Source organism: Filicampus tigris, chromosome 15, assembly GCF_054856515.1.
Source record: "Filicampus tigris isolate MCC_2025a chromosome 15, RoL_Ftig_1.0, whole genome shotgun sequence".
Lineage (NCBI taxonomy): Eukaryota > Metazoa > Chordata > Actinopteri > Syngnathiformes > Syngnathidae > Filicampus > Filicampus tigris.
Window position 1 is genome coordinate 20,239,084 of NC_141231.1, and position 27,853 is coordinate 20,266,936.

A 27,853-nucleotide genomic window follows, 5' to 3' on the forward strand; every position below is an offset into this window, starting at 1 on the left:
GACGTCATGAACTCAAGAAAACACTCAAGAAAAGGGGGATGGCTTCATACATGAATTGAGGACGTATTCGAAGAACGAATGACGCAAATGAAGGAACGGCTTATGAATGAATGAGCGAACTACGGAATGAATTCCTGACTTGTGAACACTTCCCTTATGAATGAATGAACTGAATTGCTCGTGACTACATAATTGATGAATGGATGACTTTCATACCGCTCAATGGGTGAAATGAAGGGACAAGCAAATGACTTTACAAAAACACGATTCAGGAATGAATGACACGGATGAGTGACTGTATGATGGAATGAACTAACGATGCAAATATTGGTCTCCCTTTAGTAAATGACTTTACAACAAATGAAAGTGATGAATGAATTGCGAATTCATCAGACGACTCAACGTTGCCTGAATCCATGAACAATTTGTCTGTATATGACCAATGAACAAATGACATTTGAATAGATGAATGGATATATGAAATGAATGAATGACATGAAATCATGGATGACATGAAGAAATGACTTCCAACTATTTTATGACCGAATAAAAGGACACAAGTCAATGTCATGAATCAAGTGGCATGAATGAATGAATAAATGAAAGCATGACGCGAACAAACGCATGCCTCATGCGCAAACGACTGCGTCGTGAATGACGACCAAAAGGTGGTGGACTGCGGGAAACTTCATTTGCACAATGCAAACGTTGATTGGCTTCCTGACAATTTGGCATTTTCAAAGCTCCGCCCCGTCTGGCCCGACCTGTGGCTCAGACTTTGTCTGTGAGCTGCGACCTGCACTACAGGAAGTTGTCAGCACAGCTGCGCTCGCTCCACTTCCTGTAGCGGCGGCGGTGACGTTGCGACTCCTTGTCCGAGTCCACCTGGATGCGCACCTCGGGGAGGGGCCCGAGGGGGAGCGGCGGCGGCATCGGCGGCATCGGCGGCGGCATCGGCGGCGGCACCGGCGGCGGCATCGGCGGCGGCACCGGCGGCGGCATCGGCGGCGGCACCGGCGGGTGCCCGGTGGCGCAGGAGGGACCGGGGGGGCCACCCATCCTCAGGTGCAGAGTGATGCTGAGCGTGTAGAGAGTCAGGAACTTCAAAATAAAAACTCGAGAGGAACCGGTCCAAGGGGAAGACGACTTTGCAGGTACTTTCTGTAGGCGAGTTCAAATCTTCTCTGATTGGTTGATGCCTCGCCACAACTTTAAACATGTTCAAAAATGTTTCGGATGTAGTCTTTGCCTGCCTGACTTGATATTTCATATTTTCATACTACCTATATTGATACACACAAATTGTCATTCAACATCATTGACGAATGAATACTTTAGGAATACGTGATTTATGGCTACACGAATGTCATGGGAAAAAAAACACTTATGAATGAATATCTAACGATTCAATGAGTGATGACGTTTATGTGAATACTTATGAATAAATTACCAGAGCTAGGCATTCCGTCCCGGGGGCGGAACGCGGAACGGTCCGTCCCTCCGTCCCGGACGGACGCCCATTTTAGGGACGGAGGACAGGGGGACGGAGGACGGACAGGCAAAAAAGGGTCAAGTGCCCGGCTCTGGCACCCTAACCCCTAAGCCATGAATAGATGACTTCAAGTAACATGTTTAAAAAAGTTTGTCTTCCCTACATACGGAATGAACATGCGATAAAAACTCCTGACAGATTGCCACGCTACAGAGCATTGTTTATTCCCGTCTGTTTTTCTTTTTCATCCAAAACATGTTGCCACGGTTACGGAAGGCAGCGCAAACAACGGGGCGCTCACGTGACGCGGCGGATTCATACGTCTACAAGACGACGGGAGCTAGCTTAGCGACGGGCTACGCGGATGCGCGCAAGGGCGAGCTCGTCATTTAAAATCAAAGTGTCATGTGGCGGTTGCACCGTCGCTGTTGTTCCGGTGCCGCCGCCGACATGTCAGGACAAAACATCAAGTCGCTCTGGGGAAGGTCAAGGGTCAACATGCAGTACCTTTGACAAGAATCCTCATCGCCGCACATCACGCGCCACCTCGAGGACGCCTCCTGCCGTGCGCGCGCAACGGTATGCGCGACACACACACACATGCATAATGCACACACAAACACAGCACACAATTTACACACAAAACAGGAACAAAACATAACACAAACAACACACGCACACACACACGCACACGCACACACACAAGCGGGACGAAGTTTGTCATCGGCCATCTTTGAACAGGTTAGCTGCTTGCTAGACATGATTCCGCACTGATGCTGATTATGTCATCATGAAAAGTCAAAGAAATGAAGTCACATCAGTCTTGCTAAATAGTTAGCATGTGCCGCGAGCCAGCGAGCAACTAACAACAAAAGCCCAAAAGGGATGTTTATTTTTAGAATTTATTCATGAGTAATATGAAAGGCGAGCGGGGCGGGGCCTGACTCACAGGAAGAGATGGGGGCGGGACGGTTAGTGTGGGCAGGCGGAGTCGAGTTGCTTCCTGGGGACCTGAAGAGGTGTGGTCACATAGAGAGGGAGGAGTCAACATGCTGGGTTCAGCTAAGCTCCCCCCACAGCAGACATCAACGTGCCGCCAAAGCAGAAAAAAAAAGCCCATCAATGGTGGCGAGACAGTTTCCACTTGTCACTCAAAAGTAGTCCCCGCCCACTTTCAGGCGACGTGACCCCAAACATGTTTGTGACAATTTTCTCGAAACGCAGGCCGTCATGGAGGACATGCTTGTTGTTGTTAGTGACACGGGCGTAGGCGAAAGGCGTTAGTTAGCGTTGTGCTCAGCCAGCAGGAACAGGAACTAGTCCAAGAAGAAAACGCAGGAAGCCTTAACGTCAGCAACACTGCAGGAATAAGAACACAAGCTACATGTTAGTCGCACTTGCACACGCCCTTCATGTTCTACATCTCATGCGCAGGGCACCTCAAAGAAATCAAAGAAGGTTGATACGTACACTCCATACTGTCATTCGCAAGCATGTCCACGGAAATCTGTCCGTCTGTCTGTCCGTCCGTCCGTCCGTCCGTCCGTCCATCAGGGGAGCGTGGAGTCGACATTTTGGACCGGCAAAATGTCGTTCAAACGTACTTGGAGGCTACATACTCAAAACGGAGCGTTTCCTCCCACAACGTCACAGCGCGTTGACTTGCGCAGAACCCGAACGGACATCGGGCTAAAACCATCATAATTACGAATAAGCAATGTTCGCTTCATCCGTTTTTGAACGTCTTGGTTTCATGCAGGCCAAATGTCAACACGATAACATTTTGGGACTCGTGGCATTATCCATCCATGCATCCACGGTGCCAACCGTTTCCCCTCACCAGCGTCGCGGGCGCGCCGGAGCCTCTCCCAACCAGCCGTCTTTGGTTCAGTGGGTGGGGCAACAGGTTGCCAGCCAATCGCAGGGCACGCAAGCATTAACACTCACGGTCACAAAGCCGATGGAGAGCGGTCACTCAGGCCGCCACGCATGTTTTGGGGATGCGGGCGGAAAGCCCGAGAAAAGCCGCGCAGGCACGGGGAGAACGTGCAAACTCCACACGGGAAGGCCGCAGCCGGCCCGGAATGGGAGCCTCCGCCTCTGCACCGGGAGGCCGACGCGCTAAACAGTCGGCCGCCGCGCCGGCGGAATGCCACCTTTTGAGCATTTCGACGACGTCGTTTCGGCACGTCGGAACGTTGCTTGCCAGTCAGGATTGCCAGTCGGGCTTGCCCGTCGGGCTTGCCTCCACGCTTGCGTCATCTATCTCCGGAAGACGTTTTCACTCACCTCCTCGTCGCTCTCCGTGTCGGCCGCGGTGGCCTTCTTTTTCTTCTTCTTCTTGTCGTCTTCATTCTTCTTCTTGTCTTTGTCGGGCAGGATGTCGTCCAGCCAGGCCAGGTCGTGCTGGGAAAACATCATATCCAGAAGCTTCCGCACCACCATCAGACCCAGGATCTGCGCCCACACGGGTTGCCCACGTCAGCATGCACAAAAACACCGTCGCCAACCGCATTCAGCGGCCCGTCGACGTCGGTCAGGCATTGATGCCAAGCAACGCTTTGAAAATGTCACGGTCGATATGCGTCGGGTCATCTTGTTGATCCGCCACCTCGGGGGGGAGGCGTGCGCTCCGCAAGCTGTCTCCGTGATAAACGCAGCTAAATGGTCAATTGTGCTCACCATCACGGGGAAGATGATGGCCAGGAAGGTGGACTTGAGGACCCAGAGGACAGCCAGGCAGGTGATCTGAACCAGGGTGAAGAGGTGGACTCGGCGTAGAGGAACATGTCGCAGGAAGGCAAAGTCCGGCTGGTGCTTGGGCGCCATCAGGTACAACTTGATGCGCTCCCAGAACTGGCAAGCACACACGATGACGGGCATGATGCGCGCGCAAAAACGTGCTAACCGAACGCTAGCGCTAATGCCAACCTGGATGCCGCTCAGCGAAGCCACACCCATGTACAGGAAGATGCCGTACAGCACCGGCATGGGGATGTACTGCAACATGACGATTAGCGTTATTAGCCACACTAGCCTCAGTGGCACGCTGAGCACGCTAACGCGTGGACGGTCATACGGCGGAGTCAAAAAAGAGGCGCCGTGGAGTTAGTATGCTATGCTAAGGCATTAGCGTCATGGCGATCACGTCACTAGTTGTTACGTTTGTCATTTGTTCGGCTTGTCCATCGAGAGCTAGTTGTTCTTAGCATGCTAAGTCATTTGTATCGTGTTGTGAAGCGGCCCAAGGGGATGGGGCTCGCGAAGCAAATCGGGGTTCGGATGGAGAGTAGCTCGGTCGGGAATGCAGACGGGGCTCCGGGAAGGGGGCGGGTCACGGAGGAAGATTGACAATTCGGGTTTCAGCCGCACAGGAGCTTGGCGAAAGCAGATCGGGCCGAGGAAGAAGATGGGCTTCTAGAAGCAGGGGAAGTCGGGAAAGCGGATGAGGTTTGCCGAGCGGATCGGGACGCTCTCGAGACTGACCTGCAGGACGGGCGCGAGGAAGACAGAAAGCCCCGTGAGGACGAAGACCAGCGTTCCCGTCAGCCTCTGCTCGCTGGCGGTGAGGAAGACAGCACCCGAGCCAGCAAGGAAACCAACACAGCGGGGGCCTTTTACTACATTTTGCTGCTCCGTCATGAGTCGTCCGTCAGCGGCCTGAGTGCCCCTCCTTCGGCCGTCAGTCTGTCATTTTTCGTGACCAACCCAATTGGAATCGGCAGCCCGTCAGTCAGTCCACCCCCTAGCCCCACAGCACCCAAAAAAAATAAAAATCACGTCGGCCACGTGTCCGTTAAAGTCGATTACGTTAAAGTACGAAAATCCACTTCCGTCAGTGCTTAGTCCGTCATTTTTAAAAAGTGTCCGTCATCGGTCAATCGTCAGCAAAACGGGCGTCCGATAATGACGATTACGCTGACGGATGAAAACCCACTTCCTTCGGTGCTTAGTCCGTCATTTTAAAAAAGTGTCCGTCATTGCTCGGTCGTCAGCAAAAGGGGCGTCCGTCGGTCTGACGGAATTCCCACCTCTGAAAACCAAGATGTTGCCGTTGGGCGTGGGAAAGGCGTTAGTTAGCGCTGTGCGGGGTGCGTGTCTTACCGAACCCCCAGGAACTGGGGCTGCTCGCCGGGGGCGCTGGACTCGCTCTCCATCTTGAGCGAGTCGATATGCGCGATGGAGATGACGGTGGCGGCCACGTACCACGGCAGACCCATGAAGGAGCACACCGCCATCAGGATGCCCACCCAGAACAGGTCCAGGTGGTACCCGCAACCTTTCTGCAAGGGAGGCGGGGCGGAGACAGACTTGAGCCATACGCTGCTGGTTTTTGTGGGCGCCTCACTTGAAAGTTCCCAAGGCTGGGGACTTGTGTCTGATTTTGTCATTTCCGACATTAGTACTTGAGATTGATGGCTGATTTGCGTATCGCTGACATCTGATAGCGCCGCTTGGCTAGACCGACCGCGGACGCTATTGAAACGTCAGAACTGGGCGCGGCCTAACCGGTCCCGTACCATCCCTCGTCGGTGACGGCCAATCGACGTCGGGAACGTAATTCTCACGTCACGAGTGGGCGCCGCAAGAGCAGACGCGCCGCCAAACGGAGAAAAAAATATCAAACAAAAACAACAGACCAACACACGTGCGGCGATGGGTGGCATCAAAAGAATATGGGGCACATGTCACTGCGTCTGTGGGACCTACCGCAAGCTACACAACACTCTTTTCTTTTGGATTTTCTCCCTACTCTGCCGCGCGTCAGGAGTGCGGCACCTGTGACGTGGTAAGTCCGTTCTCGGGGCCGGTTGGCTGAACGTTACCGAGCTCTGCGCTCGTGCGAGGTGGACGTCAGGACTATTTCATTCCTAAATGTGAGAACCCTCGGAATCACGTAGAAAGAAAATCATTCGTTGGCCGAAGCCTTGTTCTTCTGATCATCATCATCATCATCGCAGTTTGAACATCCATGAAGGGAGCGAGCGAGCTAGCGAGCGAGCGAGCGGGCCGGAGAACGAGCGCTCGGTACGAGGGATGTAACGATTCATCGAAAATCCATTAGCAAATCCATAAAAAATGGATTCATCGATTTGAATCGAGACGAATGGAACTCGGACATCTCGGCACTCGCAAGCCCTCAAACAGCGACACCTAACAAAAGACATGACATAGCCAGGTCATTCGAATATCCTCATTTCGAGTGCTAAAAACAATGTCTTGACATTTTTTTCCATTCCAGATGCACAGCACATTTGGAACGTGTCGATCAAATGATGCGCTTGCGCCCAACCTCATTGCGTATTGCCTTTGTGGATGGCTGCGGCGCCACACTAGTGCACAAGCGAGACAAGCGAGACAAGCGTGGGAGCCATTTGGAAAAAAACGGAACGGAATAGAGAATTGGGAACTCCAAACCGAATCGGGGCTCGAGCGAATCGTGACACCCCAACTTGGTAGGCAAGGGAAATGAGCAAAGGGCGACCGGTCAGGCGGAGTCCAGAAGCCAAGAGGTCCGAAAGACCTTCAAACTGCGAGCGGCAAATGACCTTGAGTTTGTTCTCCTTGCGGTTGACGATGACGGCGCTGATCTGCTGGTCCATGAAGATCAGGATGGTGACCAGCAGCGCCGGCACGAAGCTGGCCAGGTACCACCACCACGGATTCTTACCAAACGGCATCACCAGCCAGCCGCGGTCGGCGCGCGTGGGCTGCAAAACAAGCTGGTCTTCAATTGGGCTCGAGGCAAATTGACCGCAAAGGATTCACGCGGCTTCACTCCGGACACATTTTGGTGGCCTCTTGTGCACGGCGGGCGCTCCCTCGACTTAGCAGTTGACTTTGTGAGCCACTTTTCCACTCATGGGTTCGGACTCTGTGAGGAATTCTGGGTGGACTTTGAAGATTAACTTTAGGCCTCTTCCTCATTGTGTTCTGAATGTGTGACAGGCCGCACACACGTGGACGGGATTCCAACAGGAAAACCTGAGCGTAGTCCAGTCGTTCACTTGGTCTCTACTTACGAATGACGACAAAGGGATTTCTAGTGGGGGAACTCGCGAGTCACTGGGTCACTTGGGCCGATGGCAAAATCAGTCGCGGCAGCAAGATCTCATTCTTGACTCCCAAGTCACGGCGCCGGGATTTCTCGAGGAGCTTTGCGGCAACTCGTTGACGTGGCCAGGCTCGCCGGCCGCAACATTTTGGGCAAATGCTCTCACGTTCTACGCGTTTATGCTCATTGCCATCATGGAAGTTAAAGCGGTTCCTTCAATCCGATTCATGGAAAGTATAAGTGACAGATTCGTCAATTGTTTAAATAATCGCGATAATAATTGTGTAGCCCTAGCGCTAACTACGGAAGTGAAGCAGCGTGAACCCTTTCAGGACGACATCATCATCGTGGTCATCATCATCATCATCATCATCATCATCATCGTGGCCATGACAATAAGAGAGTGACGTTAGCATGCTGGCTTAAGTGCAGTGGAGAGACGAGGTACCTTCAACTCAGTGGGAACGATCAGTTTGGGCGTGTCTAAACCCATCAACATATCCAGACCCACAAAGGACATGATTGACATGAAGATGGCAAAATCACTGATTAGCTTCCTTAGCTTAGCATTGCACAAACACACAAACAGAGTGAAGAGGAGAAAGCCAAGAGTTGTTGGTTAAATGCGCACAATCAGCACAATCATGAAATACGATTACGCTACATGGAGCTAGAGGCTACGCGGCTTTCGGGCAAAGGGCGTGCGATGCATTCGGGGACCTTCAGGTGCATGGGAACGTGCAGCTTGGGCGTGTCCAGGCCCACAAGGACGTCCAGTCCGCAGAAGACAAGGATGGAGATGATGGTAGAGAAGTCGCTGATCAGCTGACGCAGCTGCGGCGGGGAAAAAGGGGCGGGGTCACGGCCTCGGGACAGCATGCTCTCCGATACGATACGGTCGCTAGGCTACGGCCGTCGCATCCGGCCAACGCGCTTTGGACGTTTCTTTGGTTGTTAGCCAAACGATTGCGCGTTTGCTGCAATGTTGGCCAATTTGGTGAACGTGCTCTGAAACGCGTGGCCCATTTTCATATCGCTCGATCGGTAACGCGCCAGACGGCGCGCGGAATCTCAGTTCATTTGACAATTTGAATTCTTGGCGCTTATCATTCCAAAGGTAAGATTTGTAAGAAGGGTTATTACTTTGAGAGTTTTGCCACACTTCAATGGCAAAATGTCCTCGCCGTTGTGCGTCCCACATGACGTCCAACGAGCGTCCAGAAAAGCGCCAGATGCATTCTTCTCATTTGCGCCAATGTTTTCGGAAGATGCTCATTCCGTTTTTCAATTGTCGCGCTTTTGTTTCAGACGCCGTTTGACCGAGAACTACCACAAAGGATTTTTTTTTACCGGTGTCTTCAGAGTTCCTCGCTCGTTTTCGTTTCTTGCGCAAATGTCACTCGAGCTGCCTTTCCTGTTCACGCCGCTGGAGGGAGCCGCTACGATGTCGCCGCCATCCCCCGGAGGGAGCCGGTGAACATTTTGCATTGGCACAATAACCCACGTGGGCACCCGAAGGAAGCCGAACCCTAAGCGGGGGGGGGGGGGGGGGGGGGGGCATGTCTTTGGCGCCATGGACATTGTTGCCGGGATCATCGGCGCGCAAGCGGCGGAGTTGGAAATTGCGCGACTGGCGTTGTCGTCGCCATGAAGCTGGTGAGGTCTTTGGCGCGGTGCACTTATGCAAGAAGTGATTTTCAGCAAGGTCAGCGCCGTTTGCTCTCCCGATGGCTTCTGGCAACAAAATGCAAGTTGTGACCATCCGACGTGTACGGTTTGGTCTTCTTCAGGTGACCTCTGCTTTGGGCTGCCCTTTGACATTTGTGGATTGGTCTCTTGGTTGTCTGGACCGTGACGGAAATCATCAATACCGCTCATCGGCCAGGCCAACTACCGGCTCGGATATTCAGCGTTTTGGCGAATGTCGGCATCCGCCACCGGCAAACATTTTTCATCACGAGTTCAAAAAGAAAAATCAACATTACGCAAATCTGAAAAATGGTTCGATAAACATATGCTTTCAGACCTTTCAAGGAGAAGTGAAGAGTTTGATTTTTTTTCCCCCGATTTTGACGGCACAATTTTCCCCGTTGCCGCAAATGAATATCGGCTCTCGGCCTCCTCGGTCGCTAATAATCGGGATCGGGCCTGAAATCAACATATGGGTCTATCTTGAATGAAAATGGTCCACGTGTCACCTGAGTAGATTCTGTGTAAAAGCCGCCCATGCTGGAATCGCGTGCGGGTTGACCGACAGACGGGCAAGGAAGATCCGGCGGGCTCCCGATCCGGTCGGGTCCGCTTCTCACCTTGGTGGGGAAGTAGCGGCTAAACTTGAACTTCTTGAGTGTGACGGTCATGGAGTAGGTGCCGAAGAAAAGGATGAAGGACATGAGGGCCAGGTCGGGCACGTACTTGCACGCTTTGCCCAGCAGGCTGCCGCCGTACTTGACGCACTCCTTCTTGCTCAGCTGAGCCCAGTCCAGATCGCTCACGTTGAACTGCAACAATCACCAATTACGCCGCTGACCCGCGCGCCGACAATGACTCTCACAGAACGTCACTCACCGCAAGCGACATGTTGTCATCGGCCAGAGGAGCTGAAATGTTCCGGGCGAGCGCTGGAGCGGCAGGGACCCGGCAACGGGACGTGACAACGATGTCAGACAATAGTCCATTGCAAAACAAGAAGTCGCATCGACGGCGCACGAAAAAACAGCAAGCGACTTGGAGAAGACTCAGTTAGAAACAGGACGTCCTTGCTGGACCAGCAAACGAGATGGAGGACGGAGGCGAGATTTTTACTCACGTTTTCAGGCCGCGCCACCGCGAGGAAGGAGGAAGACAAAAGAGAAACGTGAAGGGCAGCAAGAGCGGTGAGCGCAGCAAGAGCGGCGAGCGCAGCAAGAGCGGCGAGCACAGCAAGAGCGGCGAGCGCAGCAAGAGCGGCTCGTCGGGACTCACCCTGGTCCGGAGGGACGCAGTCGCACTTGTAGGACGTCACGTAGTCGGGCTTGAAGGCGCGGTTGATGGGGTAATACTTGAAGGCGCCCACCTGCACGCAAGACGGCGGTCACAGCTAGCTGGCGTGCTAAGGTGCTAAGATGTTAGCCGCCACCGGTTAGCGCGGGTTCACTGGCAGCATAGTGGCGGCCGGCCGGCCGGCCGGCCGGCCGGGGCAGGCGAGTGGTTTGCGCGGCTCGAGGGAGGTCAGCGGAAGACGAGTGACAAGAACGTGCCGGGTAGGGAGGCAAGTGGCTTTTGGGCGTACCATCTTTTTGATGGCGTCGGAGATGAAGATGAAGGAGATGAGGCTGGAGAAGCCTTCCTCGGTGAAGCGGGTCATGTACTGGATGATGTAGCTGGCGTCCGACAGCACCAAGATGAAGCACTGCAGACACGAGTGGATCCCGATCCACAGGCGCAGCTCCATGTAGTCCACGCCGTTGTTCCTGGACACAAAGGCGGGCGGGCGGGCGGGCGCTCAGGCGGCTGGGCGGCGTCAGCGCGGCGCTCGCTCACCTCCCTCGGCCCCACTCTTACTTGCAGAACTCATAGAGCAGCTTCTCAAAGATGAGGATGGGTCCGGTGGAGCTGAGGATGATGAGCGGCTGACCGCCAAACAAACAGAAGACGGTCCCCGCCAAGGCCGTCCCCAGGAAGCTCTCCATCACACCCTGAGGACCGAGGAGTCACCGAGGAGTCGCCCGAGACTCAGAGAAGGCCCGCCGGCGACCCAGACCTCCGGCGCTTCGCTCACCTGGTAGTTGTCGGTGGCGTCACCCAGCAGGCCGCCGAAGGTGATGGCGTTGGTGATGCAGCCCAAGTAGATGAAGAGGACGGCCGAGACGGTCTGGATGTGGAAGCCGTCGGAGATGTCGCTGCAGTACCAGGGCAACTTCCTCTTCACGTCCAACCACAGTCCGCCGCCGAGCCTTCGGGCAGGGAGAACAAAGCCGCCGAGGCTCTTGGAACCAAATATATTGCCGTCTGCGTCCGGGCCCGACCCCGACCCTAAAAACTGCTTGGACGCAATACGCGCAATGTGGGAGCAACGCGGAAATGCCAAAGTCACACGGGGCCTTGCGTTTCGGGGCCGTTTACAGGGACGCAGGCCGGCAGAAGAACGAGGGCCAAAAAACAACGTCAGCTTCGTCAAGTCTGCGGCGAGCACGAGAGGATGCGGCCGGTGATAAAAGCCGGTTCTGCGCTCGGCTCGGAACCGCCAACAGGTGGCCGAGGGACGGATCCTTTCTCAGATCACATCCGTCGAGGCCAATCTCGCCCGCCCCGTTGACGCCCCGGACCTCATCAACGGCAGCCCTTTCGGTCACGGACCGATGGCACCCAAGCGCAAGTCTCAGCGTCTCGGAAGGACGTTGATTCCAGCTGCTATGCGACTGTTTCGCGCATAGGCGCCTCAGGACGTTTTGTACTCGTCGACGTGAATGAGCCATGTGTGAATGTTGCCGTCGGTGGCAACGGCGTCGTTTCCGGGAAAGGCTCACTAAAGTATCGCAAGGGAAAAAAATGACGCAAAAAAGAAAAAGAAAACCAAGGACACATTGGACCCACTGCGATCTGTAAGTTGAACATGTGGAAATGGAAAGAAAACAAATGATTGACGATGCTGTGGACTCTGCACTCCGGACGTTTTACCTTCCGGTGAACTTAAGCTCTTCGCCGACCTCATGCTGGACAGGGAGTTGCTCGTCTTCCGCGCCGGCCGGCCCCCCGGCCGTGCCGTTCACCTGAGCCAGCTCGTTCAAGTTCAACACCGACTTCCTGGAAGGCGCAGAACAAGAGCGGGTTGAGGGCCGCGTCCGGCGGCGTCGGCCGGCGGCACCGAGCTCCTGCCTCATCTCCGCCGACGGAACCTTCTTGGGGGGTTCAATGCGGATTTTGGGGTCCCATTCTCCCGGGGGCAGGACGATGACCTCGTCCAGGAACTCGTCCACGCCAGCGATCAAGTCCTCGCGCTCCCTCGCTTTGTAGGCTACGTCGCTGAACAGCTGGGGGCACAAGGACGAGCCCGGTCAAAGGAGGAGGCGGCGGCGGCGGCGGCGGCGGCGGCGGCGGCGGCGGCGCAGGAGCCAATCAGGCGGGGCGGCGTAAGCAACTCACGTCGTCCACCATCAGTGTGGCGATGGCGCGGCCGATCTCGTTGTAGGACTTGGTCTTGCCGTGAGGACCGAGCAGGATGAAGAGGAACCTGCAAGACACGTCCTGCTGACAAGTAGCAACCTCGAGCGCGGTGCTCCTGAACTCACCACTTCCACAACTTCCCCATTTGGCTTTGGCTATGTGCTGTGAGCCAAGAGGCGAGCAAGCTATCAGGTCAGCTTACAGTAGAAGATGTATGATAGTCCGCCATTTGACGCCCTTGGTGGGAAGAGGGCAAAAGTGGGACAAAAAAGGGGCCGATTGTATTGAGGTGTGCGCACCTGAGACTTTCCTCCACCGCTTCCTACCCGCTTGGACCCGTTCTTTCGCCCCTTTACCGCGCACACCATCGTTCTGGTTTCCGACACCAAGTAGTTCAAAGACCTCCACCCTTCTCGCTCATACACCCAGATTCTATCTCCCCCCGGCTCGTTTTAGTTCCCGTCCTGTCTGACGCATGGCTCCACCTTTCCTCCACCCGCAGGTCACAATGCCAACCGCAAAGCTCATGGTCCCTGGGGATTTCGGTCTAAGCCCACCTGCCAGCCTATCCATGATCCATTCCTATTGGAGTCTCTTCTCGCACAAACACAAAGACAAATTTGACTTCAATGTCTTGAAGCGGAGTGTGAGTCTCACCCACCTGGTGGGCACCGGGACTTCGGTGAGGCCGCCGAGCGTGGTGGCCTGCGCCAAACGCACGAAGGAGACGAAGGGTTTGTCCAGAAAATCCACCTCGCCGATCAGCACGTTGGAGGCCTCGGCATCGCGGGGAATCTTCTTCATGAATTTGTTCTTCATCTGCACAAGGAGCAACAGCCGCAACTTAGCAGTACCGAGGACCTCAACTCGGCGAGGACCTCAACTCGGCGAGGACCTCAACTCGGCGAGGACCTCAACTCGGCGAGGACCTCAACTCGGCGAGGACCTCCTCCGCTAGGACCTCCCCCGGATCTTTCAAGTGTCATGGCAAATGGAACGCTAGCGAGCTTTCATGATCCGTCTCAATTTGCTCTGGAGCGTAAGGCCACTAAGCACATATTCCGGTTTGCAACGCCGACCTGGCGGCAGGCGGCAGGGGCAAACAAAGTCTGCTGCGATGACAGACTACCCACACAGCCTATGTTGAATCAAAGGTGCGGCGATCGTGCGGAGGACAGTGTCCCTCACTAACTCTGGCAACCATGCTATTGGAATGAACGAGGCGAGTTATGTTATGATTTCTTGCCCAGTGTTCCAGTCGCTTGGGTTAGAAAACTGAAAAGACCACGGGGACCTTGTCAACCCAGGGGTCACTAAAAGTACTGGGCAGGAGAGCGCGGGCGGTGGTATGCACGGTGAGCAGAGAGCCAAGAAATTGCGGGCTCTCGCCAATCGGTATCGGAAAGCGAATTTAGCCGCCCGAGCGAGTGACGCCAGGCTCCGGGACGTCCGCTGGCCAAATGCCGGACTACCTTGGCTCTCTACTCACCTTGCATGCCGGCAGCCCGACTCGCCGCGCGTTCCGGCAGTTTCCCGGACCTCTTTGAGCCAAAAGTTCCGCCGTTGCTGCTCACTGCGTTCAAAATGGCCGCCCGTCATGATGCGCGACGCGTCGAGCGGCTGCCGCCGGACAGCCGGTGTCGCCGATTTTTGCGTGCGAGTCAAAGCAAAATAAAAAAAAAGAAATGACTAAAAAAATGAAATCCAATTGAAAAAATGAGGAAACAACGACTCATATATCAAACAGCTTGTCGGTGGGGTCACTCGTATGTCAAGGCGGAAAATTCCTTCCTCGTGGTCTTTATTAGCCTCGAAATGGTTTTGCTCTCGGCGTGAGGAAAAGCTGGCACAACAACCTCTTTTTCTCCCATTTTCCAACTCATTTGAGTTTCACTCCTCAACTCGTTTGCTTTCGGCTTCCTTTTTCTTTGCCGTTTGCGGATGGCGACGTTGTTGATCTTGTTGCCGGCGGTATGAAAGCAAAAGCGCCAGCGGGCCACCGGAATTTTGTTTGCGGTTCCCACGGGCGTCAGATTAGAGATTAACGCCGCCAAATCTTCAGCTCTTAACATGCCAACGCGGAGGGCGGAGGGCACGCGGGGCTCAGCTCGCTGGCATATTGGCAAGCCCGGCATATTGGTTGGTGGCGGCCGGGTGGCCGACGGTGCCGGCTCAGGCCGGTCTGGGTGTCGGATAGGCGGCGGTTCGGAGGAAGGCTGGAAAAAGCGGGCGGCGTGCCGGTGGGCGACGCGCCCCGTACGCTACGTGCAGGACGCTAAGGTGCAGCTCACGGGAGATTCCGCTAGCTGCTGCCATGACAACAGCGATACAAAGTACACGCGGAGCACATACGGAGTTACCTGGTCGGAGCTGGGCGTTTCCGAAATGTCATTCATGCTGCGACTCTGCGCGGGATCTGTCAATGCAACACAAACGCACAAAGTTCATCATTTCTACACTAACAAAGAAAGCATTCCTCCCCCCCCACACACACACACACAAGGCACGGATTACATTCTCAATGATTTAGAACGTCAGCCAAATTCCTCCCTAATCCTTTTCACGCCTTGTCCAAAGAAAATTGATCAAACACTTGAATGAAAAAGACACTTAACAAAATAACACATCGTCGCTGTCATGTGTAAAAACACTTATCTCCATTTTTTTTCATGTTCTTATTATCTCATGTTTCCGCGCTACAGACATCGCATTAAAGTGAACATTTGAAAAAGTTTCCAAAATTGGAGAGAAATGGTTTTCACAGGACAGCGACGATATTATTCAAATTCATTCCATGGGTCAAGAAGCAAGAAAATACATAGAAAGAGCAAATCACATTTGAATATCAACATGTAAAAAATACATTCTAATTTCAAAACATAAATGAAACTTTGTATTTTCAATTAATTTCAAATGATGTATGATTTTAGTTCATACAGCACAAAATGACTGAAAATGATTTACAGTATACACATAAAATGTGAGAAAAGAAAATATACAATTGAATTACGCAAGCGTATTGCATTCACTTGAGAAAGGAAACTGCAATGAGTAATTGATTTTTGGGGCATGTCTTTGGGGAATTCATTTTTCCATTTTTCTGACTTTCCCTCCCTTTTTCTGAATAATTTGTATTCCATTATTCATATATATATATATATATATATATATATATATATATATATATATATATATATATATATATATATATATATATATATATATCGGTGCAGATAATGGATAATGGCTCTATCCCCTTTACACATGCATCATTTTAAAGGGAATCGAGCGTCGAATTCCAGCATATGAGTATTTGCCTGTTTTTGCCCCATCAGGACCATTTCGCCAGAGGCGGTCACATGACTCGCATCTATCAAGTACATCCCCCCAAAAATCAATGCTGCATTTTCAGTTGAGATTGCAAGAAGCAAAGCGTTAGTGTGTTAGCAACGGATGCCAAAGCCGAGGTGAGCCACCGGCTTGCGTGGCGTGGCGTGGCGTGTGTGCGCGCGCGTGTCTCCGTCACTCACGCAGGCGTCCCAAGCTGCCGGCGCGTCGCGTCGGCAGGTCGTCGGTGGAGCGGCGGACGGCGGAGGCGGAGCTCGTGCTCCGACTCAGGTTGCCCTGAGGGCTTCGGTCTGAGCGCGCGGCAGGGCGGAGTCGGGGTGAAGAGGCGGAGCAAGCAGGCGGCACCACGTGAGAAGCCCGCAAAGCAAAGCAAAGCAAAGCAAAGCAAAGCAAAGCATAGCAAAGCAAACTCGCAGCGGCCCGCCGCCTTCGTACGCGGCGTCAGAGCTGGGCACGACGGAGCGCCCCGCCTACCCGCCTACGACGGACGCCCATTTTGGAGGCCGTCAAGCATAGACGGGGAAACCTGACCAAAAAAAAAGCCTCGTCGGAAGCCCATTTCTTTCCCGTCCGCGTCATCGACTCTTTTGGCGGCCCTCCGCCCACCCGCGTACGAGGCATCGACAGAACGCTGCGCTTCCCGGCTTTCGGAACCCGTTGGAAGTACGCTGCTAGCTTAAACGGCTCGTGAGTTCGGCCGATTTGAAAAACCCGCTTCATCTCCGGAAGGTGCCGAAAGGAGACGCATTGAGTCCGGCCGCGGCGAGGCTACGAGTGGGGCTGCGACCAATCACTCAAGATCCCATTTTCCCGTGATTTTCACACCCTAATTTGCATTCCAGTTTTTAAAAAATCTTTCATTCGAACAAAATCAATGGCTCATTTTAAAACCAAAACACTTTTGCTTTTAACGTCTGTCTTTGTGACAAACGAACTCTAGGTAACTTTACAAAAAAAACAATAACTTTGTAACTAATAACTTTGACTTTTTAACGACATTTCTGTCTGATCAGTGTTTTTAGTACCAGAAATAAATCTGAAAATAAATGATTTCAACTTTTTTTTTTTTTACTTGATTTGACTGTTATCATTACAAATCCTTTTGTGGTCAAAATTTCAAAAATGGACTCTTTTATGTATGCATATTTTAAGCGGTTGAAATCCATTTTCAATGGATTTTCGATTCATCGTTACATCCCTATTTAAAAAAAAAAAAGGTTCATTGAAGTTGATAGTCGGAAACGCTAACTAAAGTGATAGTTGGACCGGCCCATAGACGATTACTATTTGGTCCGCCGGACAAAACGGCGGATAAACGGACTGCGTATTTTGTGTAAAATGCCCAGCTCTGGCGAACACGCGCGCAAAGGCGTGCGCCGCGCCGGCTTACAGGCGGCGGACGACGTGGACTTCCCCATGTCGGCCAGCGAGCGATGGATGGGCTTCTTGGTCTGGTGACGATGTTTACGCAGCAGCACAAAGACGATCTTGTCCTTGACGTCCTCCGAGATCAGACCGTCGGCGATCTGACGCTCCACCATCTCGTCTGTGGAGACACCAGCACGAGCGGCGTCACGTCGCGCGTCAGCCTGCGCATTTGCACCCGAGCCGTCGCACGACACGTGGCGTGGCGCCATCTGACGGCGCCACGCGGCGCCGCCTGCCTGGCCCCCCTCCCGTCTCATCTTACGTGACAGCTCTCCGGCTGTCAACGCCTCGGCGGTATTTTCTTGCTTTTCCTCACTCCGCGCGCCCAAAGAATCCATTTTGGCGCCCCGATTTGTTTTGTGCGCAATTTCAACAAATTGGTCGCATTTCCAAACGAGGCCGCGTTCGGGATGACGGCGAGCAAAGGCGTGCGTCTGACCGACGATGTGCGCCAGCGAGAAGGCCTCCAGGTCCAGAAGGATGCTGCCGGTCTGCAGACACGTGCGCAGCTCGAAGAGGCTATGCAGCGTCAGCGTGGACACGTGAGGTTTGCTCCAGCGCTCGCCGCCCTCCTCCACCTTCTCCTCGAACTTCACCCACCTGCCGATCACAACGGGCGGCGCCCGTCAGGCTAAAAAGCAAAACAGCCTGGACCGCCGGCAGGCTTTTGTTGCGATTTTGTGCCCACATTAGAAGCGGCCAACTTTTGGCCAATCGGCAAGCAAGCGCCTCTCCCGGTTGAGCCCAGGCCAGCCCCTTAACTTCCCTTAACTTTATGTTACAAAATTCATAACAAAGATGGATATTGGCAAAAATGTCTAGTCATGATTATCAAAAAAAAAAAAAAAGAAATGGACATTATGCAAATAAAAAAAAAAGTTCTATAAAAATAAAATCGTTTTCAACAAAGATAAGAGTATTTTTTTTTATACTTTCTTTCGATGCCAGTATTTTCTCGTTTAGTGTCAATGAATAGCGGCTCCAAATATCGGTTATCGGCGTTCTTGACGACTAATAATCGTTCTGGGCCCATCCCAGTTCATTCGCGGCCCAGTTCATACGGCGGGCCGGCCGGGAGCGGAAGGTGCGGGGCTCTTCCAATCTGGCCTCTTTTGCTTTGCTTTTGTTGCCGCTGTTTTGCACTTGCCGGTGACACCGGCACAAAAACGCAACAAAACTATGCAGGTCTATGCTGTTTTTGGGTTTTGGTTTTGGTTTTGGTTTTGGTTTTGGTTTTTGCAGGGTCCCGTCTCCCGCAGCTCACCTGGCCGACTCCTTCCACTCCAGCTCTCCGCCGTCCCGCTGCAGCGTGTCCATCTCTGTGAAGATGGTGGGCGTGGGCCCGCCGTCGTCCTCCCCCAGGATGTGACGAAGCCGCTCCGCCGCCGGCGACACTGCAACATGGCCGCAGACGCAGACGCATGCAAGCTAGCGGCTAAGCTCGTGCCTTTTCCATTCAATTGCATTTTGAGAGTGCCAAAGGACAACCGAGGTCTTTCTTTCTTTCTTTCTTTCTTTCTTTTTGGTCACCTTTCACTTGGAGCACTTCAACAAGCGCTCACACGCTCCAGCTGGGCAAAGGAACCGCAAACACCAAGCCAAACACTGCCAACAACACGACCTCCCACAATCGCCCTTTCATTACTTCTCTCTACATATTTGCACGGTGTATTTCTCTATGTGTCCCTTACTCTGTCCGTCTCTTTAACTCTCCCTTCTGTCACGCCCTCTCGGTTTCTCCCGTCACTCTTGCTTTCTTTCTTGTCCTCTATATAGTGTACCTTCGATCAGTGTAACAAGCAAGGGACAAACAAGAATGAGCGTCCAGCGGGCAAACGAGAAGTTCCCGAGTGGAGCTTCTAAAATCATTTTGCGTGCAAAAGCTCCGCACGGATATCGACTGCGCGGGATTGGCTCTCTCCCCCGTTCACCTCGGCTCGGCTGAAAATGTAGCAATGACTAATGCGTCGATATCTTTTACCGATCACGGCGGGCCGTGACATCATGCCGGTCGCGTCCAATTCAAGACGGCCTCGACTCGGCCGCAGTACCCGTTTTATCCACAAGAGGGCTCTTCTTGTGATCGGGAGCGGGAGCGGCCTGCCATCAACGAGCCGCTCTAATTAGTCTCGATGGGTCGATCTTCATCGATTGGCCGGCCTGGAGGTGCTCATCGCTTCCAAGCTGCCGATCGTGTCGCCTCGCAAAACGTCAATGAAAAAAACACGCGCGTGCGCGCGTACTTCCAGGCTAAGAGCGAACGTGAGCTAGCAGGGTCGGGTGACATCAAACAACGCATACCATGGCATCATCAACGAGGCGCGATGTTGACGATAAAATGTCCCATGAAAGCTCCTTTTGTTGTCAGGTCAGCAAAGCTAAAGCTAGTAGCGACGCGTGGCACCAGTGAATCCGACAGAAAGTTCAACAACAAAAGACAAATTTCCACTTTGTGGACAATAAATGAAAGAAACGAAATAACTGAGCTGGGCACTTTTTTGCCGTGGTCCGTGCTCCGTCCTCGACCCGGGACCCCTATTCCCCAAAAAATGGTCGTCCTCCGACCCCGTCCGTCCTCCGACCCCGTCCGTCCTCGTCCTTTTAAAGCGCTTCTGTCCTTGTATTCCGTCGGTCCGCCCGCCGCCGCAAAAATCGTCCATGCGCGACATTGTTTCAAGCTCATTATCCGGCTAATTTCCTACGCACATCCACTTACCGGCTGGGAGTAGAATTGTTTACAACTGTATAACTAACATAGCATTTAGCTGCTAGCAACTACCGGCGTGATGAGGACGATGACGATGATGATGACGCGGACAGGAGCAAGCCAGGGGACGTCACGAGAATATTTAACCCTAACCATTGTTGTTTTCGTTACTGGCTTGGTTGGTCGGTAAAAATTTGGAACATTGTTTTCCAAAGTAAAAGCAGGCAAAAGTCCCGTTTTCAAGGATCATCGGTCTGCTCAGCGGGACAAGAATATTGACTGCCGAGAGGCTGAAATCGCCAGGACGTAAGTCAAACAAGCTCACATCGATTCATCCGTTATCAAACTAGTTGGCCGTTAATGTGAGAATCGATTGGTTGTTGTATCGTTGTTATCGATTAGTAACTGATTATTACATGATGAAAATAGTTGTCGATTAGTTGGACACTTGAGGCAAAACTACCAGTGAAAAAAAAAAACGATTTCTGTCGGTACGTCGGGTCTTCCTCGCAGGTCATGGTCGTCGTTACCTGCGTGAGAGTCAGCTGGCGTCTCGCGGGACGAAGCCATGACGGCGACGGCGTCCGAATCCCGCGCCGCTCGAACGCTCTCGATTTCGCTCGCTAGTGCCGCCAAAAGAAGCGGCGGCGGCGGCGAGGACGCGCCAGTTAGCTGAGCGGCTGACCAGGTTGCTGACCCCACCGTTTTGTTCGAGCGTCCAACAAAGAGCTGCAAGTTTGACAAAGGCGGCCGACATGCACCAAAGGCCACAGGAGAACTCTTCTCCTCCTCCTCCTCCTGGAGCGCACACACATGCACGCAAGTGACCCACGCGCACGTACACGTCTTTAATCAGCTTAGGGCCTGAGACGGTTGGGCCCCCACACGGGCGCCCGGGGCGGCGGAATGCGGTGAGCCGTGCGTAGGCGGGGATTAGTCTCCTGCGCGTGACGTTTAGGCCGGCCCCCAAAAGTCAAACTGGCAGCTGGAACAAGAGCGGCACATCAGCACCTGCTAACTTGACTTCACTCCACCGGCTTTCCGCGACCAGCGTTTGGCAAGGGTCGCCAGGGCTCAAGCACCGACCGGTGCCAAGAAAACCGGGGAATACTTGAGCCCAAAATGTACGGACAAGCTCAGTGGTGGACATTTTCAGCTGAACTTTGTGAGCCAATGGGAGAAGGGCCCGAAAACACCAAAAAGGTCCACGAGAAAGAATCAAGACACACTGTAAAAAAAAAAAGGTTGTAGAAATGACGGTAAAAAAAAGTGACAAAAACCATCAAATCTCAAATTGTATGGCACCGTAGTAAATACTTTGAATTAGCGTAAATCAAGAAATAATAACAGAACAAGCACACAACTCTAATATGTCGAAAATACTTCTTTCTCCTGAAAAATACAAAAGCACATTTTTGTACTGTAAACGGCGAAAATGTTTGGGCAACCCCAGCTGCCGGTATTTTACCGTTTGTCCGGGTGGCATGGAGTGCTCGTAAAGACACATTGTTTTTTTTTTTTAATGGAAAACCTTTTTTTTTTTTTTTTTTTTTAAATCTTGACTGAAGAACATTTTTGACGAGTAAAATCAAGAGTAGCATTTTGTACAATAAATGCTGAAAATGTGTCTAGCTTTAACGCCAGCTTTCCGGCAACCACGGCTGCCGCCGGCGTTTTACCGTAAAAACAGCAAAAACATTTTTACGGTGTAAAAACCCTCGCTTGAAGATGCTTTCCGAGCCGATTTTCTGTCGGCGAATTAGCGCAAAAACCTTCCCCAAAAAAGGAACTTTCTCCGATTTACAAAATCTTTGCCCAGTTGTGCTCAGGCAGAAGTGCAGCCACCGCCACCGCCACCAGATTTGGACATTTCGGGCAAATCTTGTCACATGGCTAATTCCATCGACTCGCTTAGCGCATTCCCTGTTTTGGTTTGGCCGGCAGGACCACCGGCTAATGCTAACATTAGCTGCACGCGTAAGCGGCGGCGGGGAGGAGCGGCGCCGACAACCGACAGAAATCACCGGCCCGCGAGTAGCCAATGAAAAAAATCCGGAGTCGGCGGCTCAGTCGGACATTTTGGCGATCGGCCGCGAGTGAGATCGGCCGCTAACGATTCGGAAGAATGCCAATTTGCACAAGTTGCGCCCGAGCATAAGTTTGAGAACGTACTCCCAAATGCAATGCGAAGCAAGTGTACTTAACAATTGCACTGTATCGGATGGGACGAAAGGCGAAAGCACTTCTCCGCGACGCGCAACTTGGTGGCTTTTATTCAGTCATTCCTTTGCCCAACACTAGAGGGAGCCCGCGCGCCACATTGGGAGAACTATTGCAAACAATCGACAAACGGACCGAGCGTGATGTACGATCCCAACGCAGCCTGCGTGAAAGGTGGCAAAATGTGGATTCGGACGGCAGGAAACGCAAAGACGGACGGACGGCCAAGGCGGCTCACCCGAAGGGTCGGCGCGGTCCGCAATCTGAGCGTCGTCGTCGGCCTCGTCGTCGTCGTCGTCGTCGCTGTCCTGGCAGAAGGCCGGGCGGGCGTGCTGGTGGCGCTCCTGGTAGGCGCGGCGCTGGTCGCGCGAGCGCCGAGCGGCGCGCTCCCCGTCGCGCTGCTGGTCGGACGAGCGGTGGCGCCGTCGCTTCCGCCGGTGGGACGGCGGAAGGTCCACGTACAACGCCTCCGCGTCTGCGCAACGCCACACGCGGCAGCAAGTCACTGGCGCTCTTTCCCCCGGCCCCGAAACTCCGCCGCCCGCCCCAAAGGCTTTTTTTTGCGCCCAATGGCGCCCCCGCGCGGGTCTGTCCTTTGCACAAGGGCTTGGAAATGGAAATGGAAACGCAGCGCTCATTCGGGATGGACCCGGCAGATCGTCGGCATCGGCCTTTGTTAAAAATCGGATGGCTGACTGTGTTCACTTCAAGGAACTGTGCGTTCCAAAAACTTTGCGAGAGATTTTCCGGACCCTGGGAACGCTTTGTCTTTTTCTTTGAAAACAAAACAAAGACGAGCGAAATGTGAACATTTCTGTCTTTTGGCAATTTTGGGGGACTACCGGAAACAATGTGGAGCTATTGTTTCAGTTTTCATGTCACTTTGGAAGGCACGCCGATGCTCGCTTTTTGTCGCAATTTGACAACAAAGATGTAGTTTGGCAAACTTTAGTAACGGTCATGTTTTTTTCCAAAAAGAAAAAAAGCAACATTATGCACATCTGACCAAATCTTCAGCGCTTAGAGAAGTTTTCTTCGTCCCGCCAATATTTTCCTTCTTGCTGAAAATGAACAGGGGCTCCGGACATGGGTTATCGGCCCCCTCGACTACCGATAACCGGTATCGGCCCTGGAAAAAAAACGTATCGCTCTCTCCGTAATGCTAGTGGCTGAACCGAGCAAGTATGGCTAACGCGAGGATTCCGACCAACGTGCTGCAAAATATGGACGGAAGAGCGACGACTGGCGCCGCTGACGGGATGCCGGCCGGCATCTGCCCAAGCGTCCCTTTTTCGGGCAACGGCGGAGGCGAAAGCCCTAGTCATTGATCATTTGATGAGTGAACGTGTTGAGAAATATTCACGTCGGCTTCTTTCTCCCTACCTACGTGACCGATTCAGCTAGCGCCTTGACGCCACTTGAACAAAGGACCTCGGAAAACGGGGAACGAGGGACGGTCGATACCCCTTTTTCCTCAGACCGATACCAGTGCGAGTATTCTCTCTCTCTTGAGTACGGAGCACCGAAAACTTGAACGCTTTTTGTCTTATTACATTTCAATGAACACAGCGAGCTAAACCTCGCGCTAACAACCAAGCCAAGGACCCAAAATGCCAACAAAGGCCTTCTTTCTTTCTGACGCCGGTGATGATTGTGTTCAACTGCCGCAGTCTCGTGCCACGTTCTGACAAGGAGGACTTACTCAATGTCAAATTTGGTCGACCGACCTCAAAGTGGAAATCAACCCAAACGCATTTTTTTCAAGAAGGTGTTCCCAGCAGGCCCGCAAGTTGAAACACGGCTCGGGCAATATGAGTTAAGCAGCAAAATCCAGCGATCTCAGGGGGCGGCCATTTTGTCACTTCTGTCCACATCGCAACTGCCCAGCTAACCACCGATCACGGCTCAGCTTCAGAAAACGGCTCGGCCGTGATCGGGCGTTACCTGAGCCCGACGCGGCCGTGATGTCATTTTCAGTCGACAGAAGTGACAAAATGGCCGCCCCCGGAGATGGACAAAAACGGCGGCTGGATGAACTCTTATTCCACCAAGGCGATATTGATCAGAATGCCCTGTTTCAACAATAGAAGATCTTCTTGAAAAAAAAATCTGTTGGGCTAGACTTCCCCTTTCAGTGCCGGCGGTTGGTGTGCCGGCGGTTGCTATACCAACCTCCGTGAGTAGCGACACCTTGAAACCAGGCTGGCACCGTTACCTGGTGTCAGTAAATACCGCCCCCCCCCCTCACCCCCAAAACAAACATCCGCCGAAGCGTGAACATTGCGCTGTGGTCAAAGAGGGCGCGGCCTTCTCCACGTGTCCGGTGGAGAATGTCATCTGTCAAGAAATGACAGACCCGCCCGCGTGGGGACTGACCAATCGTGAAAAATGTCCAATTGTGTGGGCCCGACGCCGGCGTTTTGAATCCAACGTAAGGTGATGACGGTGAACTTAGCCTTTAGCTTGCGGACGTTAGCACGCAGCTTGCGCGCACTCACCCTCGTCGTCGTCGTCGTCATCGTAGCGCCGGTGACCTCTGTCCCTGGCGCGCTGCCACTCGTGCTGATCCATCCTGAAAGAGAAGACGGACACGTGACGCGCGGCGCCGGAGCGGGCGGGACGAGCGGGCGGGCGGGCGGGCTGGCGGACGGACGGACGGGCGGGCGGGCGGGCGGGCGGACGGACGGACGGACGGACGGACGGACGGACGGACGGAAGCTCCCGCCCGGCCCGGCTCGTGCGGACGCAACAGCTTCGCTCGAGTCAACTGGAGTCCGCTTGACCTCCGGCTTCGGGTTCTTGTACTCGCTGTCATCGGGCGACGTGGACTTTGGACGCAAGAGCGAGCAGAAAACAGCTTGGAGCCGTACGCCGACAGACTGCAGCTGCGGGTTTGCTCTTTTGGATTTCTGCTCACTTCAACGTTTACACCGCGCAACACGTCCGCAACTTGCAACACAGTCCGACGCCTCGATTGTTTTTTTTGTTTTGTTTTTGGCACTAACTCCACTATTGCTTCTGCTCAACTCCATCACGTTGTCCTTTTTGTTTTTGAAATTGTTCGAAAGAACTTGGCCTAGTCCCAGTTGTTTCTTCGGTCTTATTGTTCATTTTTGAGGTCGAGGAGGTCACGATAGCCAAACGTCACCATACCATCACGTCACCGTACGAATCCCGCGCGACCATGGTTATCACGATACCGCGGGCATGTTGGCCATATATCAAATGGTCAAGATATAAGAAATATCCATATTGTGTTTTTGTGCGTGGCCAGTCGTGCGCTGGCTGCCATCGGCTCAAGCCAGCAGCCAGCAGCCAGCAGCCAGCAGCCAGCAGCCAGCAGCCAGCAGCCAGCAGCCAGCAGCCAGCAGCGCAAAGCATCCCGGTCCACGACGGAGATGTTGAAAAAGGTGATTTCCGGGACCTTTGATTTTGTCCATGTGAGCGATAATCGGTTTCATTGGGTTGTGCGGGCGCGCCTATGCTTCGTGTGCAGCACCAAATGCGAATCCAATCAACGTGAACAGTTGCCTGTAAATGTCGCCGCACTAATTCGACACCTCTTTTACATTCACGGGGCACTGACTTGCTAATGCAGGCACGCGTTGCGAATCGGGTCAATTTGGAAGAACTCAAACATGTTATGCTAGCGTGGCATCAAATGCAAGTGCAGTCATCAACCAACCAACCAGCAGAGGGAGCTGGAACAAATGCAAATGCAAAACAACTGCGGCTTTGAAACACATTTGCTGATATTGCTATCGTGACGACGTCGCGGCAATTTTAATATCGCCGATATTGCGATATTGAAAATGAGTCTTCTTTGTCTTTATATTTGGCATATATGTGGAGGGCAGTGACCCAAGAAAGAATTGCATTGGCCAATGTCCCCGTCGCATTTGGACTGCGCACTCGACTATCAAACGTCTGAAGGTGACGACGGTCGCTCTGATGGTGGCCTCCTGCCTGATGCCATGACTTCCTGTGTGTGTGTGGGGGGGGGGGGGGGGCTGTGTGCGTGTCTGTGTGTGTTAATCAATAGATGTCATTGGGGATGGCTAAGCAGCCGCTGAAGCCCGATCAGCCACCGTGAAGGTCACAGGCACTTTTCCATCACTTGAGGCTTGACTCGCGTGGACTTCCTGCCGGTCAGCGCAACACCCTTCGCCACGTCCCGTCCCACGCGGCCACGCGCGCATGAAACACACGAGGCTGAAGGCCAAAACCGGCAGGAAGTGGGAGCACGTCATGCACTCGCGAGGCCTTTGAGGAAGTAGCCCGAATGTGACAGGTGTCGCCGGAAGCAAGGCGACGCCGCACTCCGCTGGGCGGTTGCCATAGCGATGAGAGATGAGCCACATACACACGCGCGCTGAAATAATTGCAAGAAAACACGCCGCAATTGGCAGAAAAAACGTGTTCATCTTCATCGGCAGCGAGTGGCTCTTACCTGACGAAGGAAAAGCACAAAAAGGAAGACGTGCGGAAGTCAAAAGTCCCAAAAAGCGGAGCCGAGCGGCTGAGTCGCGTGTTGGCCCGACAGCAGACGGCAACTGAGGCCACTCGCACACACCGACTGCACTACGCGTGTGCGCCCGCGGGGCATCCATCGACGCGCACTTTCCATTTTGGACGCCAGACGCCAGCCGGCCAACATCGACGCCAATCACCTCGGCCGCCATTTCAAGCTCGGACACAAGTTGCGCTCGATCCGGCCGTCCGGCCGTCCGGACATCCTGCAAACGCGTCCAAATGACTTCAACATTCGACAGTCCAAATATTTTCGACAGTTTCTTTCTTTTTGTCGCCCTCGTCGCCGCGTCTCGCCTTTATTAAACAAGCCTGCAGGACAAAAACACTGCGCGGGCTTCAAGACGACGGTGACACACGATACAATACAATGTTATTTGTATCGCGCATTTCACAACAGCTTGAGCCGGACAAAGCATGAATGCAACGTACTCGAGGGAATACTTGAGCCGGACAAAGCATGAATGCAACGTACTCGAGGGAATACTTGAGCCGGACAAAGCATGAATGCAACGTACTCGAGGGAATACTTCAAGATGACATTTTGCTCGTGCCTCTGCTGAAAAAATTTGGCGCTAGGCCTACGACGGGTGGCGGCGTCGTGCACGCGCTTCAAAATGCACGCACTGTCAGCCGAGGTGGTTGCATTCTATGAGCTCACCGCTAGATGGCACGAACTCTACACGTTGAGCCTTTGGACAAGCCAAGGGTTCTGGAAATTTCTCCAAACTGCCATTTCTTTGTCGAATTGCTCAATTTAACATTCGATCAAAGTTTATTGCCTTGAAATCCACACATGTGGACAAACCATTAGTGTACAGACAAACGTCTAAGGGTCCAAATGTGCGTATTGCCGGCCCGACGCCGGCAATGCCGCGATACGCACAGTAAGCATAGAACCGCATTTGGAAAAGTCAACCAAAGCAAA

The 27,853-nt window shown here is 53.1% G+C and overlaps 1 protein-coding gene across 17 annotated transcripts; it reads right to left on the bottom strand.

Moving 5' to 3' along the window:
* Positions 1 to 531: 531 nt before the first annotated feature.
* Positions 532 to 27,552, bottom strand: slc4a5b (solute carrier family 4 member 5b). Of its 17 annotated transcripts, none has more exons than XM_086054548.1 (28): positions 27,444 to 27,552; positions 26,846 to 27,131; positions 24,894 to 24,967; positions 22,634 to 22,870; positions 18,733 to 18,862; positions 17,908 to 18,068; positions 17,431 to 17,586; positions 16,223 to 16,330; positions 15,053 to 15,108; positions 13,354 to 13,511; positions 12,672 to 12,759; positions 12,207 to 12,559; positions 11,308 to 11,482; positions 11,091 to 11,224; positions 10,819 to 10,999; positions 10,512 to 10,602; positions 10,116 to 10,168; positions 9,857 to 10,048; positions 8,268 to 8,381; positions 7,996 to 8,109; positions 7,042 to 7,203; positions 5,597 to 5,775; positions 4,979 to 5,051; positions 4,424 to 4,492; positions 4,175 to 4,348; positions 3,782 to 3,949; positions 2,000 to 2,052; positions 534 to 1,078 (listed from the first exon to the last, which is right to left on the bottom strand). In XM_086054548.1, exons 3-28 carry the CDS (start codon positions 24,964 to 24,966, stop codon positions 802 to 804), a joined length of 3,729 nt encoding a protein of 1,242 aa, XP_085910674.1. In that variant the 5' UTR covers position 24,967; positions 26,846 to 27,131; positions 27,444 to 27,552; the 3' UTR covers positions 534 to 801. The 17 variants fall into 17 exon arrangements, with proteins under 17 accessions (XP_085910676.1, XP_085910686.1, XP_085910674.1 ...); XM_086054552.1 differs by lacking the exon at positions 27,444 to 27,552 and having other exon boundaries at positions 536 to 1,078; positions 10,116 to 10,147; positions 12,207 to 12,332; positions 12,405 to 12,559; positions 26,846 to 27,372; XM_086054551.1 differs by lacking the exon at positions 27,444 to 27,552 and having other exon boundaries at positions 536 to 1,078; positions 12,207 to 12,332; positions 12,405 to 12,559; positions 26,846 to 27,372.
* Between the last annotated feature and the right edge of the window lie 301 nt (positions 27,553 to 27,853).

Coding starts and splice junctions, on each gene's coding strand:
- slc4a5b (XM_086054548.1), bottom strand. CDS start 24,966: ATGGATCAGCACGAGTGGCAGCGCGCCAGGGACAGAGGTCACCGGCGC. Junction 10,169..10,511: donor CTGCGTCCCTCCGGACCAGG/GTGAGTCCCGAC, acceptor CTGCCGCTCCAG/CGCTCGCCCGGAACATTTCA. Junction 5,052..5,596: donor CCCCAGTTCCTGGGGGTTCG/GTAAGACACGCA, acceptor CCTCACCGCCAG/CGAGCAGAGGCTGACGGGAA.